General features: G+C 35.5%; 1 protein-coding gene across 4 annotated transcripts; it reads right to left on the reverse strand.

Annotated features, from left to right (window-relative positions):
- Positions 1 to 424: 424 nt before the first annotated feature.
- Positions 425 to 15,286, reverse strand: LOC128861471 (cleavage and polyadenylation specificity factor subunit 6). 4 transcript variants are annotated; one of them, XM_054099615.1, is made up of 10 exons: positions 14,991 to 15,286; positions 14,898 to 14,939; positions 14,730 to 14,826; positions 14,427 to 14,669; positions 9,973 to 10,443; positions 4,708 to 4,872; positions 3,748 to 4,274; positions 3,349 to 3,642; positions 3,216 to 3,281; positions 425 to 3,128 (listed from the first exon to the last, which is right to left on the reverse strand). In XM_054099615.1, exons 3-10 carry the CDS (start codon positions 14,796 to 14,798, stop codon positions 2,915 to 2,917), a joined length of 2,049 nt encoding a protein of 682 aa, XP_053955590.1. In that variant the 5' UTR covers positions 14,799 to 14,826; positions 14,898 to 14,939; positions 14,991 to 15,286; the 3' UTR covers positions 425 to 2,914. The 4 variants fall into 4 exon arrangements, with proteins under 4 accessions (XP_053955590.1, XP_053955592.1, XP_053955589.1 ...); XM_054099617.1 differs by having other exon boundaries at positions 425 to 3,125; positions 14,898 to 15,286; XM_054099614.1 differs by having other exon boundaries at positions 14,898 to 15,286.
- Between the last annotated feature and the right edge of the window lie 2,682 nt (positions 15,287 to 17,968).

Raw genomic sequence — 17,968 nt, forward strand, 5'->3', positions numbered from 1 at the left:
TCTTTAAAAATTCCCAATAAAATATATGTAAGACTTTAGTTGGAAAAAACTACGAGCCCCTTCATAAACTATGGCTACACCTAGTGATTCTTAATTTACTAATATCATTGTGTATATGGCACTTTTTTGTTTCTACGTCCAAAACTTCTAATCGAATGACAAAACTATAAATGATCCCACAGATCCTGTTATTGCAGAGTTGGAAGCTTATTCCTCAATAGTCTTAAACAAATATTGTTGGCACGGCGACTAATACCCCTTAAAAGTAGTTTTTACCATTTACTTGACGTTTTATACCATGGAATATATGTACATATATACTTTCTGCACCATTTCAATGCACTTTTTCTCTCCAACAAGAAATCGGCTAACACTTACCAACGATTGCTCTGCAATCTCTTGCAATAAACGCAAAATTATAAGATGTATTTTCTTTCTTGCTTTAATAAAATAAAAACACTAAGTTTTACAAATATTAACAATAAAAACTGTCTGTTCAACTCCAATTACTGGATTTTGAGCGCGGAGCGTGGTTTCTTGTTAGAGAGTACATACATATGCACCAAGTTTTATGTTTGTAACAATAGTTGATGCTGATACAATTAAAATGTCTTTTCAATACAATTGTTCAAATACATAAAACTTTGTTCAAATGGCAATAAAAAACTTTTTAACAGTTCAATTTGAATTAAATTTCATCAATACGTTTCGATTTAGAATAGAAAAAAAATAACAATGCTAATGCCTAAGTTATCGGATGAAGAAGTGCTGGAATCTATTATTTCCATGCTACCGATTTTACCAGTCATTTAATCACCATTTTCAAAGATTGTATTCCTTATACATCCGATAGCTATAGCTTTACATATACCACTTATTCAATATGAATACTGAGTATTTTACCTGCGTCTAATAAATTATTTCAATATTTTATAGTTACACCGGTAGCAATGCAACCATCACAGATGGCACACATGTTTACCGTATCATATCACAGATCATACAAGTATATACATTATATTATAGAAAAACTTCAAATTACAAAAATAAAGATTGTAAATAAATAGTTCTCATTATTAATATAGAATTTAGCTTTAAGTAGGTAGGGTAGCAATGTATTTGATACATCTTAATGTGAGATTTGAAAGGTAAAATGAGACCGTTCGCAACTAAAAAAAAATAGTAGTTAATAAAATAAAATAAACAACATTGCATTATAAGCTACCATGAGCACTACCGTTTCCAGCGTTAAGATTAAAATTAAGAAAGGAAGGGAATAAAGTGTGTCTTCAGAATATCTAAATTGATTGATTAAAATGTATGATTGAAAATCATAAACAAATAATACACAATTTAATGCATCTCAAAAATATAAACTTAAATATTTTAATAGATTTTGCAAATCTTTTGCCTCAAGGATATCCAACAACTGGTAAACTCGTACATTTTAAATTGATTTTGTTTTTTTACAAATTGCTTAATAGATATATATCTATGGTGTATAAGCGTTGGACAGTTTGGAAGAAATGAAGGCGAAACTAATTTTTGTCAAATACATTATATTGGCCACTTAAAAATACGTAATAGTGTGACTCTACAAATTCATCACTTTTTAGCCTAATAATAAGGATACTAACTTGAAAATAATATACAACCGTCTTGTTAAACATTTTAAAATCACTTGGAATTTCAGTTATTTCCGTTATACAAATCCAGTAAACATAATTTTCCTTGGAGTTTACATGAAATGGAAATATGGGTAGGCAACTTCGAATATACATAAGTGATTAAAATTATATATTAATGTTTAAACAAATGATTCATAATGCCTAGGGGATAACAAACAAAAAGTCAGAATATAAACCTTTTCCCGAAAATTTTTAATTTACAGATCTAGGTACTTAAAGAAAATCGAAAGTATCAAATTATCAATATATACGGCAGGAAATCTATGTATAAAGTTTGTTTGTTAGTTCTGTGTGCAATCAGAAGGGTGTTACGACGTTTACTGTTAGTACACGGATATTTTACATTCAAATAAAAATAAACAATGAAAACAATATTATAATGAGAAGGAAGTTAACAATAATAATAAATATAGGGCTGATAAATAATAAATAACAATAATAATAATGTCGCACGAAACAGTGGTGCATCTAAATATGTAAAGACATTCGTATATAAGAGTGATTATATAATTATATAAATAGGTAATTCAGCATAAAAGACAATAATACAGTAGTTTGCAATTTAACATTTTAATTTTTTTTATTAATAAATGGAAATATCAATATACAATCTTCTTCTGATGTGAACGCGCAGGAAAGATTTCGCAAATAATCAATCGCTATTTACTGATGCCGCCAGTTGTTACAATTCCACTTAATAAATCTTGAGTTCATGTATGTATATATACTGCGTAATGCAAGTATGTAATATAACCGCTTTTCCTTCAAAAATATTGCTGGATATATTCCTGCTAAAACCTTGATTGAAGATTTGCATGACGCGTTTCAAATTGATAGTTTCCGACTTAAGAGTTTACATCTATGTATGTATATTTCCTTATATATTTTTATCAAGACGATTCCGCTGAGCTAATTCTGTTTTCCATTCGAAGTCGTCTATCCTGAAACCGCATTTTGCGATTCCATTAAAATTATGTTATTTTATATTTTGCATGTTTAGATCATTTAAATCTATTAAAAATAATGGTAATCAATTGAAAGTGAAAATTCGCAAACAAACTTTGCTATGGAGCCTGTCGTGGTTGATTATTTTCCTATGATTTCTGCATTGCACGCAATCAAAGTGTACGACTTTTAAAAGTACCGTTGATTGCTTTCTTGTTGTGTATATTTATTTACTTTGTTGCAAGCGTTGATTTGGATTACTCTTTTGCCCCACTGTCTATTCAGTGCCGCGAGCGATGTTCCTCACGCCGATCTCGGTCCCTTTCCCGATCCCGATCTCTATCACGCTCTCGCTCCCGTTCTCTGTCGCGCTCACGATCACGATCTGATGATCGATAACGCTCCTCGTAATAACTGCGTTTCGATGGCACATCACTTACTACCTCCGCGATGGCTTCAGGAGATTTACGTGGACGTGCAGAACGACTGGAGCTACTTTAGTTGTTAAATAAATCATGATTAGTTGAAAATAAGATAATAATGTAATGTTAAACCAATATATTAGATGTTTTCAGAGTTTACCTATCATCTCTATAGTGATCTGGGACGGGACGTTCACGTTCTCGGCTTCTAGAACGTTCCCTATATCTGCAAAAAAAAAAAACACTTTTCGTAAATATTCTAACTTTGCAGAATTTTACGGGAATGTACTTACCCTCCTTCACGATCACGGTCACGTTCACGCTCCCTATCACGTGAGCGCTCTCTATAACGAGATGATGAACGCTCCCTGCGTTGCCTAGGGCGATGGGTCCGCTCTCGCGATCGTGAACGCTCTCTGCGATTGTAACTTTTTGTTTCGATGCCATGCAAGGTGTCCTGCAAAGAGCTGATCAATATTTTACAACGCTCATCGTGCGCCACTTTCGACTGTTTGATAAGAGAAATAGCCGTGACCAGAGTTTCAATCGCACTGGAATATTCACCAGCTGCTGCATCTGAAACGGCCCTATAAAAGAAAGAGACAATTTTTCAAATAAAATTTTAAAATAGTTCAGCCCACCCAAATGTTTGCTATGATTGAAAATAAATCATATGTAGTACTCATATATACCTGGCTATAGCTGAACTGCTTACAGTACGGTTTCTGCTCATGATCTCTTCAAATTCTACTTCGGTTAACTGGGGGCCTAATGTCTGGTCTGGAAACGGACCTTGTGGTTTCGCTGGAGCAGGACCCGGCCATGGACCGCGAGGTGCCCCTTGTTGGGCAAAATGAGGTGGTGGGCCATGCTGTGGTGGCATACCCATTCCCTGTTGCGGCGGTCCAGGAGGGCCGTGGGGGGGACCACTCATGGGTGGACCGCCCGGATGTTGAGGCGGGCCGCCCGGCTGAGCGAAGAATGCCGGATTCACGTGTGGTGCTGGCCCACCAGGACCTCCATGAGGACCTCCTGGAGGCCCGCCCGGGCCCAGTTGAGGAGGGCCACCAGGCGGACCACGTGGTGGACCTTGCATGTGAGGAGGTCCTTGCGGTGGACCACCAGGTGGACCTTGAGGCGGAAAGCCTCCATGCATAGGTGGTCTACTCCAGTCTGGTCGTGGACCCCGAATCGGCATTCCTCCTGGTGGACCTTGAAACTGGAAAAAGAAACAAAAATTATTAGTTAAAACACGCGAACGATTTATTAGAATTGATGCATTGGTAGAGCAAGAGCAGGCATGCAAGCGCCATCATTACTTGATATCTTCCGCAAACAAATTTATCTGAATGATCTGAATGCGCTTCTATAAAATTTATTTCTGTAGCATATATTTATTTACTACTACTAACTACGTGTCATTTTAATGTTAGCATATAACATGTCAGTTGTATATTTTATGTGGACTCTAAGATGTATACAAAAGTCTGGGAAATAAGTGACTACAATATATATGAATAAATATGTATACGTTTGGATTGAATTCTTGTGCATTTATAATTTGGAATACTGTGTTACTATCTGGGAATAAGGTTGTGATGTTTAGAAATAACAATTTTGATAAATTCTATTAATAAGAAATTCAAGTTTACCATTTGAGGACGCTGCGGAGGTCCATTTGGCGGTCCTGTACGTGGTCCATTCGGACGTGGCTGTCCTGTAGCCGCCCACTGTCCTTGATTGGGCGGATAGCGTGGCGGTGGACCGGGCAATGGTTGTTGTGGCCCCATGTGTCCGCCGCCCTGATGCATTGGCGCCTTTTTGCAATGTCGTTCATTTGTGAGTTATTTGCATGTTGTAGTTGTTGTAAATGTTATACCATATTCGTGTGTTTAAGAATGAATAAAAGAAGACGAATTATCACATCGAAATGTTGCCATAAAAACATGGAATAAAATAATAATAATAAGGATAAAAGCTACAAAAATAAGGACTTTTTTTGGAGTTGTTAACGATTTACTTTGTTTTTAATACAATAATATGCACACTCACACTTAGGACAGATTAAAAAGAAATATGTTTAAAAAAATAATGCCTCAAAGTGATAGTTACTTTAAGTGTTTTGTATTTTCTGCTTCAAAGCTAATTCTTTAAATATCAAATACCTTTGGCCGAAAATAGGCATAATTTGGGTAAAAATAATGTAAGATATAGCGGTTACAAATAGTGAAATTGAGATATGTATCTTAAGGCACTCGAAAGAGAGGAAAAATTACAAACACCAAATACTTGCGACTATGTAGGTTAGTTTGAGATTGGTAGCTCCTAAGATTTCTTAGCTTCCATTAATGTAGTCCCGTTAAACACAATAACAACCATAAATTTAATAACAAACGTAAGGTGTGTCTATACATATGTATATCTGCACAATGAATGTTCGAAGATTAGCGGGATTCTATTGTATTGATGAAACTTAAAGAAAAGTTTTTAAAACATTTATATATTGGTAAAAAAATACTTTCCCGTTATTTTCGCTGTTCAAAGGAACATATTTCCCATATTTTCCACCTATGTGCGATGATGGGCATTAATAATTATATAGTATACATATTAACATTCATTTGTACATGGCATTCACATACATATTTTCTAAAACCAAATAACAGTGCGTTTAGTGAATAGACGTCGAATCATCTTTTCTCCGCTACCCTAACCGGTAAACCTGTCACATCTGGGGATCAGATCCCCGCACGTGATAGTCGAGAAGCCAATAAATCCTCACAAGGTGGTGGCATCATTGGCCCATTTTTCTTTTAAAATGCAGCCGGAAACGTCATTTCGACTTGGACGATCTTAGGTTTCAACAGGACAGTATACCATGCCATAATTGTAGGAGTTTAACCTGCTACAGTATCCAGAACGTAATTGTACCAGTGTTACGCGGGTCTCACGGGGAAACTGGAGCTCTTCATCTGCTATAGGTGGTGGTTGGACTCCGATTACGGCATTCAGTGGACGGGAGCTTAAGAAGGTGGTGACGGTCTTCCGGTGAATGTCGTGTTATCAATCGTCTCAACGATTGCCAATTGGCCAGCTCGGAGGAAAGATTTAACGCCGTTAGACTTTTTTGAGACGTCTTTAATGATCGATGTTGTACGAACAGAACAATCTACCTATTAATGAATCACACCCTTAAGCCGAATATCGAGCAAGCCATTCGTGTATAGAACCGTCACCATGCTTTTGGAAAACTTGGTTAACACAATGCGATATTGCGAAGGCAGCCACATAAATGAAATCGTATTCCAAAATAAGACGAATATTTGCTTTCCGAAGAATTAATATACCGAAAAAATCTTTATTTGTGTTAATTTTTTTAGATTTTTTAAAAAGAACCCACTAAATGGACCACGATGAACAGTTGTATTGAATGAATTGATAGGTCTGTTCACGTTCATCTCCAGTAAGAATTAACAAGTAACCAAGCAGAATACAATACTTATAAGTCCTTCTAGCGCGTGAATTAAAAGAATTAAAATTGAAAATTCCGAATTATACCTTGATTTATTCATAAGTTGAACAATTTCCTTATGCTAACTTGTTTTTATATAAATTTTTTCACTACAGATTTTTCAAAATTTAGTTTTTGTAAACCGTAGCTTTTCTTAAAGTTTATCACAAATAAAAAATTTACAATTGCCCTTAAAACGAAACGCGGGTATCTGCTTCCGAGGTCCAACCGAGAAATTACACTAAACGCGTTTGTACTATACTTGGACAGTCATGTATGCAAAAATATTGCCCAGCTCTATGAAAATGTTGCGTATTTCATACCAGAATAAAACAAGAAAAAATCCAACAATTGCACCAATTTTGTATTTAATATAATGATATATGTATAAGTAAATAGTATATTGAATATTGAAGGGTGGCCGTCGTAGCCAAATGGCTTGGTGCGTGACTACCATTCGGAATTCGGAATACGTAGGTTCGAATCTCTGTGAAACACCAAAATGAAGAATAAGTTTTTTGTGTATTTTTGCTCTTTCGCACCGAACTTTTTTTTGCTGGGGTGAAAGATCGTGTGCTTTTTGGAACTTGTAAGCCTTGACCTTGAGCTCATTTTTCAATATGCGTCGAATGCTGTCTTGCGATATTTTCAGTTCTTTGGCCATTTTTCTTGCACTTCGACATGGATTTCGTTCAAATCGAGCCTTCACTTTTTGGTCCACCTCCATAGCGTTTTGCAATGCTACCAGTATCATTGTAACGTTTTATAGTGCGATACACAACCATTTTATTCATTTTGAGGCGACTGAGCTCACGAACAATGGCTGGTTGTGATTTTCCAACCAAATATAACGCGATCACACTATTACGATTGATTTCCATCACAGAAAAAAAAATCAACAAAACTGAGACGCGAATGCTTTTGATGGCTTATAAACAATATATTGAACTGTCATTAGAACAATTTTGACGTTGCTGTCATGAGCTGTTTTACAGATACAAGCAGTGTGAAGTTGGTAACACTTCATCTCGTTCACCCTCTATATATATAATATATATATATATATACTAATATATATATATTTAAGGGGTTATACGCAGTTATGACTTTAAAAAAAATCGATGTTTTTTATTGCATTTTTGTAATGTACATATATTCAAAAGTATACGCACGAAATTTGAAGTAGATCTAAGCAATACTTTCGGAGTTATACCTAAATATGTAGAGATGCCTCGGCACGTTTTAAGGTAGGTATTGAAACTTTAAACGTGTTTTTTTCAAAACGGCATTTTTCAAGTCGGTGTACACGATATCTCGAAAACGGCTTGTTTGATCGGTCAACCGTTTTAACTCAATCTTTAAAGATACATTTTCTAGTAATTAATCGTTCCTTTTGTAAATCTGATACTTATTTTCCATTTTATAATCAATTTACGGCCAAATTTTAACGTAAAAATCGAAATCATTTCTTTTAAAAGCTGCCATTTTGTGAAAATTCACTATTTTGATTAGCCGAACTATTAATTACTAGATAATCTAATATATTAACAAAATTTGTTTGGTTTTTTGATTTCAGATAATCCAATCCTGAGTTACGATGTACACCGTAAATCGTCTTTTTTTAAAGGAGGTTCCAGAAATCGCCTGCAGCGCGCTCTATAATCAACATTTTCATAAATAAAAAATTTTGTTACGTTCTTGAAGGATGCTTTTATAACCGCCAAAAATTTTCAAATTAAAATATTCTGAAGTTTCTTCAGGATAAATCCTTGACAACCCGTCTTTTATTTGCTTCATAACTGCGTATAACCCTTTAGTATAATGAAACGAATTACTTTCTTTGTTTTGCACCAAAGTTTTCGTACAACCATTTTGAGAAAAGAAAATATTATCCTATAAATATGTTGAGCAATGAAAACAACTCTGGTACAGGGCGGAATAAATGCGATATTATTGTGAGAAAAGAAACCCCCATTATACTAAATCGAATGCCCACTTCTTCTTTATGTAAAAAACCCCGTCTTTCTATCGAACGCAAAATTTGCGCGAAAAATTTTTCAAAAGCCGTATCTGCCCAGATGCAATGCCAGCTTTCAGAGCGCTGGTGACTACAAATTTGAGCCTTTTCTCATTGAATTCATTCCAAAGGTCGCCTTCAATTATTTTATTGCTATCGAAAATCATGTCCAGATAAATGAATGTATCGACCACATCCATGTCAAGACTAATTAGAGATGATCTCCACATAAAAGGCTTTCGTCGTTCAACTGATCATCTTTTGAAAACTCGCTTAAAGAAAATTGGGCTCGACAGATGCAAGCATTTTCTTCGGTGGAACGCGGTCAACGGCCATGAAAATATGCTTTTCACAGGTGGGAAATGATGAAATTTTCATTGTTGAAGAAGTTTTTAATAAGCAAAACGACAAAATCTATGCTAAAACTTCTCAAGAAGCAAAAACTGCTGTTCCAGTGGTTTAGCGTAGCCACCATTCGGCCTCCGTAATGGTTTGGTGGCTTGTGTAAAAGCATTTCGAGTTAAAATTTAATTTTTTTTTAAATATTTACACGATTAACTAAAACTAACTTTCTTAAAAAAGTATTATAATTTTATATCTATAACGGTCTTAACATGTAACAGAACTTATGGCAAGACTAAATATAGTTCATATAGTATATAAAACAAATTAAATAAAAAAATAAATAGTCAAAACTTTCGCGCAGCTATGATTATGGCCGCTACTGTAAATAAATGTAATAATACAAGGTGGCGCAAAATTAATCACCCATCGGCAGATTTATTTTGTTGTGAACTAGCCGTATACAAACAGACAAGCAGTGGAGCGCGTAAAGGTCAAAATAAAGATTTTCATAATAGAAAATAATTTTTTATTTAGTAAACAAATTATTAAAAAATAAATTGGATGATTATGAATTATGAGCCACCTTGTATTCAATCTTTTGAAAAACTCAGATCTTAACAATGCTGCGCATAAACAATTGTACCTCATGACAATAATTTCATTTACGCAAATAAAGTAAACATATATATAAATAACAAAATACAGTTTACAGTTCCCTATAAGATGTTAATTTTCATTACATTCCTATTGCATAATGTAAACACTCATTTTTGGCTCAAAAAGTAGTTATGCTTGACCAAGTTTACAGAAATTGTGGTAAGGAAGGTTTTGCTTTTTAACTGTAAACTAGACTACTCAAAAATTGGCATTCAGAACTAATCAGATAAACATTGCTAGCTTATTTGAGTTTATATACAAAAAAATTTAAATTATAATAATAAACCAAAAGCAGGGAAATGGTAATTGTTTAAAAGACACGGTCAATTCTGAGTGAATTAAATCAATTTGTGCATTATAGGCGAAAGACAATTAATATGTACATACCTGCATACGTGGTGGGCCCGCATTCGGTCCTACAGGTGGACCCTGTGGCATATGTTGTGGGCGGTACTGACCGGGTGCCATATTGGGATTCATCATACGTGGTGGATGACCGGGAGGTACGCCTTGACCACCTGGATGTGGAGGCAATGGTCCACCCACGCCCATATTCGGAGGCGCGGGACCACGTGGTGGTCCATTCTGTTGCGACGGTGGTACCGGACGTGTCTTCTGTAAACTCTCAAACTGGTTCAACGCCTGCTTTGTTGGATACGTTACTACCGGAGCTTGACCATGCAGCTCTTTTTTTGGCAGACGTTCTAAGACTAGCCGTAAGCTTGCTTCGGATCCAAGTGATATAACGCTGAATCCTTTCGATTGACCATTCGATCTGTTTTCAAAAAACTTCACCTCTTGGAAGTCGTTTACCCCGATTTCACGCATAACGTTAGCAATATCTTGGTCAGTTGTCCACTACGAGAAATTATAATAGAACACGTATTGGTTACACTATTGACAAATTAAACTTTAATATTTTATTATCGACCCTAAAGGTCCGAATCACGCAGCGCATAATGGAAAAGTACGTATAGAGATTTATATTTTAAGGACTGTGTTTTCGTTTTTGTAGTTAATTCAAGAGATATTATTCGATCCTAATTGTAACGGCCCCTGTAGCCGAATGAGTTGGTGCGTGAGTTACCATTCGGAATTCAGAGAGAGCGTATGTTCGAATCTCGGCGAAACACCAAAATGAAGAAAAAGTTTTTTTCTAATAGCGGCAGCCTCTCGGCAGGCAATGGGAAACCTCCGAGTGTATTTCTGCCATGAAAAAGCTCCTCATAAAAAATATCTGCGGTTCGGAGTCGGCTTGAAACTGTAGGTCCCTCCATTTGTGGAACAACATCATCAAGACGCACACCACAAATTGGAGAAGGAGCTCGGCCAAACACCCAAAAAGGGTGTACGCACCAATTATATATATGTATAATTCTAACAGTGACGCTGCAAAGTGATAGACTACATACACGACTTAAAATTAATAGGTACAGAAATAAGTCTAAAATATTTCCAATGACTTCTATTAAACATTCTTGCAGGCATGTTTAGATGTTTTAGTCTCTTAATTATAAACAAATATGCTGCAATTAGTCGCGATTTAGTAATTTCGATTGAAGTAAAAAAAAAAACGATGACCTTAGCTGCTAGTATCTAATTTGATTTGTTTGTAATGCAATAAATAAACAAATAAATAAAATATTGTACAATTTATATAAAAATTATTATATTAAAAAATATATATACATAAAAAATATATAAAATCATGTAGTTATGAAATGTCATTCTAATGTGCGGACAATTTTGCGATTTGAAAAATAATTTTGAATATTTGTAATGAAAAAATATATTTTATAAATAGAAAATGCTAGAAACACACCATTTACGTCATATTCAAGTATTTAATGTGAAATTTTTGTTTACAAATCTCCGACATTCTTCATCTGATACCTTCCTTGCCAAAGGAATATTCTCGGGCTCCTGCTATTTGTTTTGCTCATAAATGATATTAGTACTTGCTTCTACTTCTGCAACATTTTGTTATACAGTCCGTTCAATAGAATCGTGCCGCCGTAGCCGAATGGGTTGGTACGTGAGTACCATTCGAAAGCGCGTAGCTTCGAATTTCCGTGCATGAAACACCAATATGACAGGCACTTCTTTCGTGCGCTCTCATTTTGAATAGACTGCCATTATTTGCCGTCTATTCCATCAATTTATGATAGCTAGGATTGAGTGCGTTCAAAAGCCTTGCTTAAATATGTTTTGCGCTCTTTATCAGTCAGTCCTTTCCTTGACATTTGTGTTTGGCATTATTCCAAGAAACCTTTTGGGAGGTATTAATTTTAATATTCAATTACAATTTATAGCAGCAATGATAAAACAAATGACGCTCGGCTTGCTCCCCTTTCCACAGCTATTATTGAGTTCAACCCCATACAAGGTGGATTTAATAAGGTGACAGCATTCACCCAGCTGAATTTTTCGCCGTAGGTATGGCTTACGTCAAAATGATATGCTTTGTTTGTATGTATTGGTATGTTTACATTTGCTTGCTGATTTTAACATGATGCTTGCACCAAACGCAACAACAAATACATGTAGGGTTTTACTTATATGTGTTTGCTGTCACCTGTAATAAATTCGCCTTGACCCCATACCTTTGTGTTTACAACAGGTAAAATTGACAAACGTACATATGTATGTTTTTGGATATCCTCAAATGGATTTGCGATTACCCCATCGACTAGGTTTCAACGCTTAGCATGCGTGTGCATTCCGGGTGCCATAAGTAACTGCTTATAGCTGTGATGGAGATGGGGTCCGAGCTAACACAACTTTTTTCAGCAATTAGCCAAGTCCTCCTCCTAATTGTGGTGTGCGACTTGATGTTGTTCCACAAATGGAGGGACCTACAGTTTCAAGCCGACTCCGAACGGCAGATATTTTTGAGGAGCTTTTTCATGGCAGAAATACACTCGGAGGTTTGCCATTGCCTGCAGAGGGACGACCGCTATTAGAAAAATGTTTTTCTTAATTTGGTGTTTCAGCGAGATTCGAACCTGCGTTCTCTCTAGGAATTCCGAATGGTAGTCACGCACCAACCCATTCGGCTACGGCGATACTACTAAGGTCGAAACATGTTCAGGATTGAACTTGACAAGAAAGCAATCCTGTTGGATTAGGTTAGGTTTTCCACTATGGAACACACTTGAGCTCATAGCCCATTGTGGTACCGCATGAGGAACTTGAGCACTTTTCAAATATTTTAGAAAATCCCTGATTTCCCCAGTGACAGATATTCTAACTCATTAAAAATGTTTCAACCTAAAGTGGTGAGTCTACGTTTGGATAAAGCAGGACCGAGATATACAAGGTCCAGGATCTCCTCTCCCTCTTCTTCATTTAGGCAACTTCTGCAGAAGTCATGTGCAACTCGGACTATAAGACATTGGTCCCGTAATAATCTAAATTAGTATACTAAGGCTGTGCTTGTTTGGGCTTAGCAGGGATGCTGTGCGTTTAGTATTGAGAATCTGCCATAATTCTCGACGATTATGCACATCTTTCATTCGCAATTCTTACAATTTTTTTTTAAATAAGTAGCTTACACGTTTGTAAGGGTATGCCAATGTAATTTTTAGTTCTCATTAGAAAGTGTGATTGCGAGTTTCGCCAGTTCATCGGCCACACAATTCTCTTCGATGTCGCAACTACTAGAAACCATGTAACATTTGAACGAAATTACTCAACAATGTCGTTAACAGATGTGCGGGATTTCTTGGTTACTTTGGATGTTGTCGACTTTGTGAGGGATTTTATCGCCGTCGTGTTGCCAGTGAAAACGTAGATATCATTGCACGGTATCTCTACACTGTTATTTCCATCAGTTCAGTCTGAAGAACACTGCAGAGTACTCTCGGTCTTGTAGCATATTGTAAAACGGTGGGAAACTTGTAATTCGATAAAATGCTTCATAATAAAGCAAAAAATTAGTTTTAATTCTTAGTTTATTACTTCTTGCATTTCAGGCGACGGTCCTAGCTCATATACCCTTCAATGTTTATATTAGTGATATAATACAGCATTGAGCAATTGCAAAATAAAACTATTTGCTAATAATTTCTTAACGGAAATCTGTCAAGAGCCGTAACAGGGATGCAAGAAGATCTTGACTGTTTGTACAATTGACTTAAACTAAATGTGTCACAAACAAAGTTTATGATCCTTTCTAGTGCAGTAAGTGCTAGCCCCACGAAATACAGTTTACAAATAAAAAAAACTTGCGCTTCAAACATAAATTGCTTCGTTTCCTTTCCAAATATCGTTGAATGTCCTCAAATGAATTTTCATTTTTTCAATTAATCCCAACTACTATTTTTTATCTCTCTCACCTTTATTCAATACCTTCTAAAATTTAACTTTTTACTACTAACTATAATTTTAATTGTATTGTTAATTCTTTTATCTATTAGGCTCTTCTTAAGGTCAATCATTTCAAAAATTAGCTATGGTTGTATGTTTGACTTTAATAAATAAATAAAATAAAATCGAGGAAGTAAGTCATTAATTATAATATCTAGGAATTTATATAGAACGTTCGAATTTAGCGAGCACGACTTTATTCATGGCTAACGGCACACAAGTTGAGAAACTTCAAAAAATGCAAAATAGAGCTATGCGATTCATTCTGCAGAAGCGTTCTCTTACACCCATACAAGAAATTATTGGATATTTGAATTAATTTAAATATATAAGTTTTAATTTAATTGTAGTTTTTAATGAATCTAATCAAATGCAACTTTTTGACGTACATTACTGATAATTAGAAATATATTGTTATATATAATTTTCAGTGATAACTTATATAATGAACTAACTATTTTTTAAATACGTACCCAAGTTAAGTTGCCGACATAGAGTTGATAACGTCGGCCCATATGATTAGGTGTTAAACTACCACCACCTTGATGGTAAAGACCATTTGAGCCGCCACCATTCCCGGCTGTGTCACTGCCAACCACTGGCGTCGCGTTTTCAGCTGAATTAGCAGACACTGTCGCGCCTGAAGTAACAGATGCAGATTCTGTCGGACCACCTATATCGTCATATAAATCAACGCCTTCACCAGCAAATTCATCCTAAAAAATTGCCTTTTTATTATACAGACAAATTTAATATCTTTCATCTCTTTTACTCACCTGGTTCTGCGCGGCAAAATCTTTATCCAGGTCTTCAGCATAAAGATCTAGCACGGCACCGTCAGCCATGGCAATTATTTACCAATATATAATTTTTCTGATGTGTGCAAATGAAAACAAACTAACTAAATATCCACAATTGAAATCCAGAATTTATAAACCATTTACCAATTTTTAACTTCACTTCCTTTCGCCTCCGCCTCAATCAGCCTTCAATTAAATAATTTATATATATATATATGTATATAAAACGGTATATACTTCTGCAATACCAGCCACACCGGCATGAAACGTGAAGTTTTTTCCTCAATTTTCAGCGTTTCTTTTTCACTTTTGTTTTTTAAACATTTTTATTAGACAATTTATTTGCTAATTATCTTCTGCACTTTTAAACCCAACTTAACAAATATCCACAATTTTTCACCTCTAAAACTTTATTAAAATTAGTACACCCTGAATAATCACCAGAAGATTATTACTTTTCAACTCATACCGCAATTGAATAGAAAATGAACGTTCTCTGAAAAATGGAAGCACGAAAGTCGTGGGAAAGAAGCGTACGAAACATTTGCGACATCTCGAGGCGATTTGTTAAAACGCGAAATGGGCACACAAGGCGAATTCATGGAAGCTGACTTCTTTAGACCCTAATAGCTCGTGGTGACGCTCAAGCATGCATGTTCTGCAGCTTATATGTGTGCGTGTCGGGTGCTCGACGCTAATATCTAAAATTTTTGATTTTCATCAAGCAAAAGCCGACAACAAGTATCTGTGACACGAAGCAAGTACGAGTGTCACCCGACACGCACACATATAAGCCTGCTGGACATGCATGCTTGAAAGCGTCCCATGGGCTATAAGGCTAATCATGATGGAAAGAATAACGAGATGGCGCCTATCGTGGTCCCGTTACCTTGCGCTCAGCGAATTTGTCAGCTAGTTACGTGATTTTAGCTCCAGTATGGCCAGATTACCATTTTCGTAACTTGATTTATCATTTTTTTTTGTTATTTTGTCTCGGAGTTTTAGTTCTTTCTTCATGACATTTTTCTAGCTGTTCTAATTAAAATGTCATGTTTATAATTTTGTAAAATATACATTTTTTAATAGTTATTTAAATAATTCACTCAGTTTTATTTAGCTTTACTTTTTTTTAACATCTGGTGGCATTGCCCGCGATTTCAGGTGTTGTTGGTGTTCTTCTGCTTTCGGCAGTCAAATCTCTCTCTCGCTACTGCAGTGCTGCCTAGCTTTGGATATAAAAACGCACTAAAATGCCCATTCAAAGAAAATAACCCAACAAATTTTTATTGAATCACTTTGTATGCTTGACAAATTGTGCGTTTTTTTAAATAAATGTGTTATGCTTATGTACAATTTAATGTATGAGGTGTTTTTGTTAAGCGAGACTCTTTTGTTAAGGGAAGACTTGTTTGCTATATTTGAAGTTATGTAACTAGATAAGGTACTCTCTTTGTAAAAATGTCAGTATGGTTTCCTTAGTATTTTCTTGTTTATTTTTACAATGAATATAACTCTTAATGGCCTATGTCTCACTAAGGATTGATGACCGGAAGAAACGATTACACCTCTATTAGCCCCTGGTCACAGTCCAGCATTGCTTGTCCAGCACTTTATATGTGTGCGTGTCGGGTGCTTGTCGTTTGCCCGGTGACGTTCAAAACAAAAAGCGATCAATCCACAGTTGTATTTAGAAGTAAATATGTCGTCATCGGATGATGAATTTTTATTTATGTAAATTTGTATATACGTAATTATTCTATGGCTGAAAAGCGTAAGTAAGGGAATTAAATTTGAGTTTGGGATATTTTACAAAAATTAAAGGTAATCTGCTTTAACTTATTCTGTTCGTTGTTTGAGAATTTATTTGTTACCCACTTTCTATGTTATATTAAAAAATCGCAATAAGTCATGTTTTTAATTATAACTTATGTTTTTCGGGTTCATAACTTCATTATTATTAAATTACTTATGTATATGAGTTTTAAATAATTTCATTTACACATAAATTTTTAAATTTTTTGCTTATTTATGTACACATTTCATACGGATTGTGCTTATTTTTAGTATATGTAGGTGTTTACGAGTAATATACTATTGGGCAACCGGACATTAAATACTAACCTCAATGCTAAATACAACACTGCTGTAAGCGTCAAATGAAAATATCAAAAATTTTTGATTTTCATCAAGCATCGTAGGTGTAGCCGACAACAAATACGTGTGTCACGACGCCACCCGACTGCACTAACACATACAAAGCGCAGTCAAGCATGCTGGACTGTGACCAAGCCCTATATGGTTTTAATTCGCATTCAATAAATTCAAAGGCTTTTTAAAATGTTAAAAAGGTTTTCAATCTTAAGAAGAGTTGAGAGAGGGGCATTTAATATTTTTGCATAACCTTAAATGGAGTCAAAAATTAAATTTGCACTTTCAAATTATCAAATTTTATAAGAGTAAAAAAATTTTCATTAGTACTAAAACCTTCTCAGAGTGACCTTTTTTAACCTTTTTTTTGTTTAATAATATAGTTTGGTTTTTAACTTAAGGTTTCGGTAGCTTTAAATTAAAAAAATCTAGGGTCTGTCAGACTCACGCACGGTAGAAGTGAAACTTCTAAGTTGGTTGTTCCATGCATGGGAGCCCAACAGAAAGAACGCGATAAACCAATTTACCGGGGCTGTGTATTAATTACGAGTTTAGTGAATTTTCTATTCAAACCCACACGTTAATGAGGTTATGTATTCAAAATCCCTCATTCGTGATGTATTTCATCGTACATTTATGTGATATATTTTTTGATATATTTATTTGATATATTTACTTAATATATATTTACCTTGGATTGCCATGTATTTCATCAGGCATATTGGAGACAACTATCTGTTGATGAGTCGCATCTGATGCGCAAGTTTGCGCCACATCAGTCTCACTCTGACTCATTTTGCCCGTAACTTAATTGTTCACCAACACACACTGAATTTAAGAATATCGCTTCGTTCAGTGCGAATCACAGGTCAACGCAATATCCTAACCTCGCTTCACACTTACTGAACGGCTGATGCACGGCGTGGGTAGTTTGCTATAGAGCAAACGGGAGAGAAAGAAAGGCATTCGAGAGAGAAGGGGAGAGACGGCGTGTCTCGGTGGCTCCCTCACATCGTTCAGCGCTTGCGATGCGAGAGAACGACAGAGAGAGCGAATAGGCGAGAGTG

This window comes from Anastrepha ludens, chromosome 4, assembly GCF_028408465.1.
Source record: "Anastrepha ludens isolate Willacy chromosome 4, idAnaLude1.1, whole genome shotgun sequence".
Classification (NCBI taxonomy): domain Eukaryota; kingdom Metazoa; phylum Arthropoda; class Insecta; order Diptera; family Tephritidae; genus Anastrepha; species Anastrepha ludens.

Excerpts from the sequence above, each read along its gene's own strand:
- LOC128861471 (XM_054099615.1), bottom strand. The coding sequence starts at position 14,798 with ATGGCTGACGGTGCCGTGCTAGATCTTTATGCTGAAGACCTGGATAAA. Across the intron at positions 3,282-3,348 it reads GACCGTGATCGTGAAGGAGG|ATATAGGGAACGTTCTAGAA; the intron begins GTAAGTACATTC and ends TTTTTTTTGCAG. Across the intron at positions 3,129-3,215 it reads GATCACTATAGAGATGATAG|TAGCTCCAGTCGTTCTGCAC; the intron begins GTAAACTCTGAA and ends TAACAACTAAAG.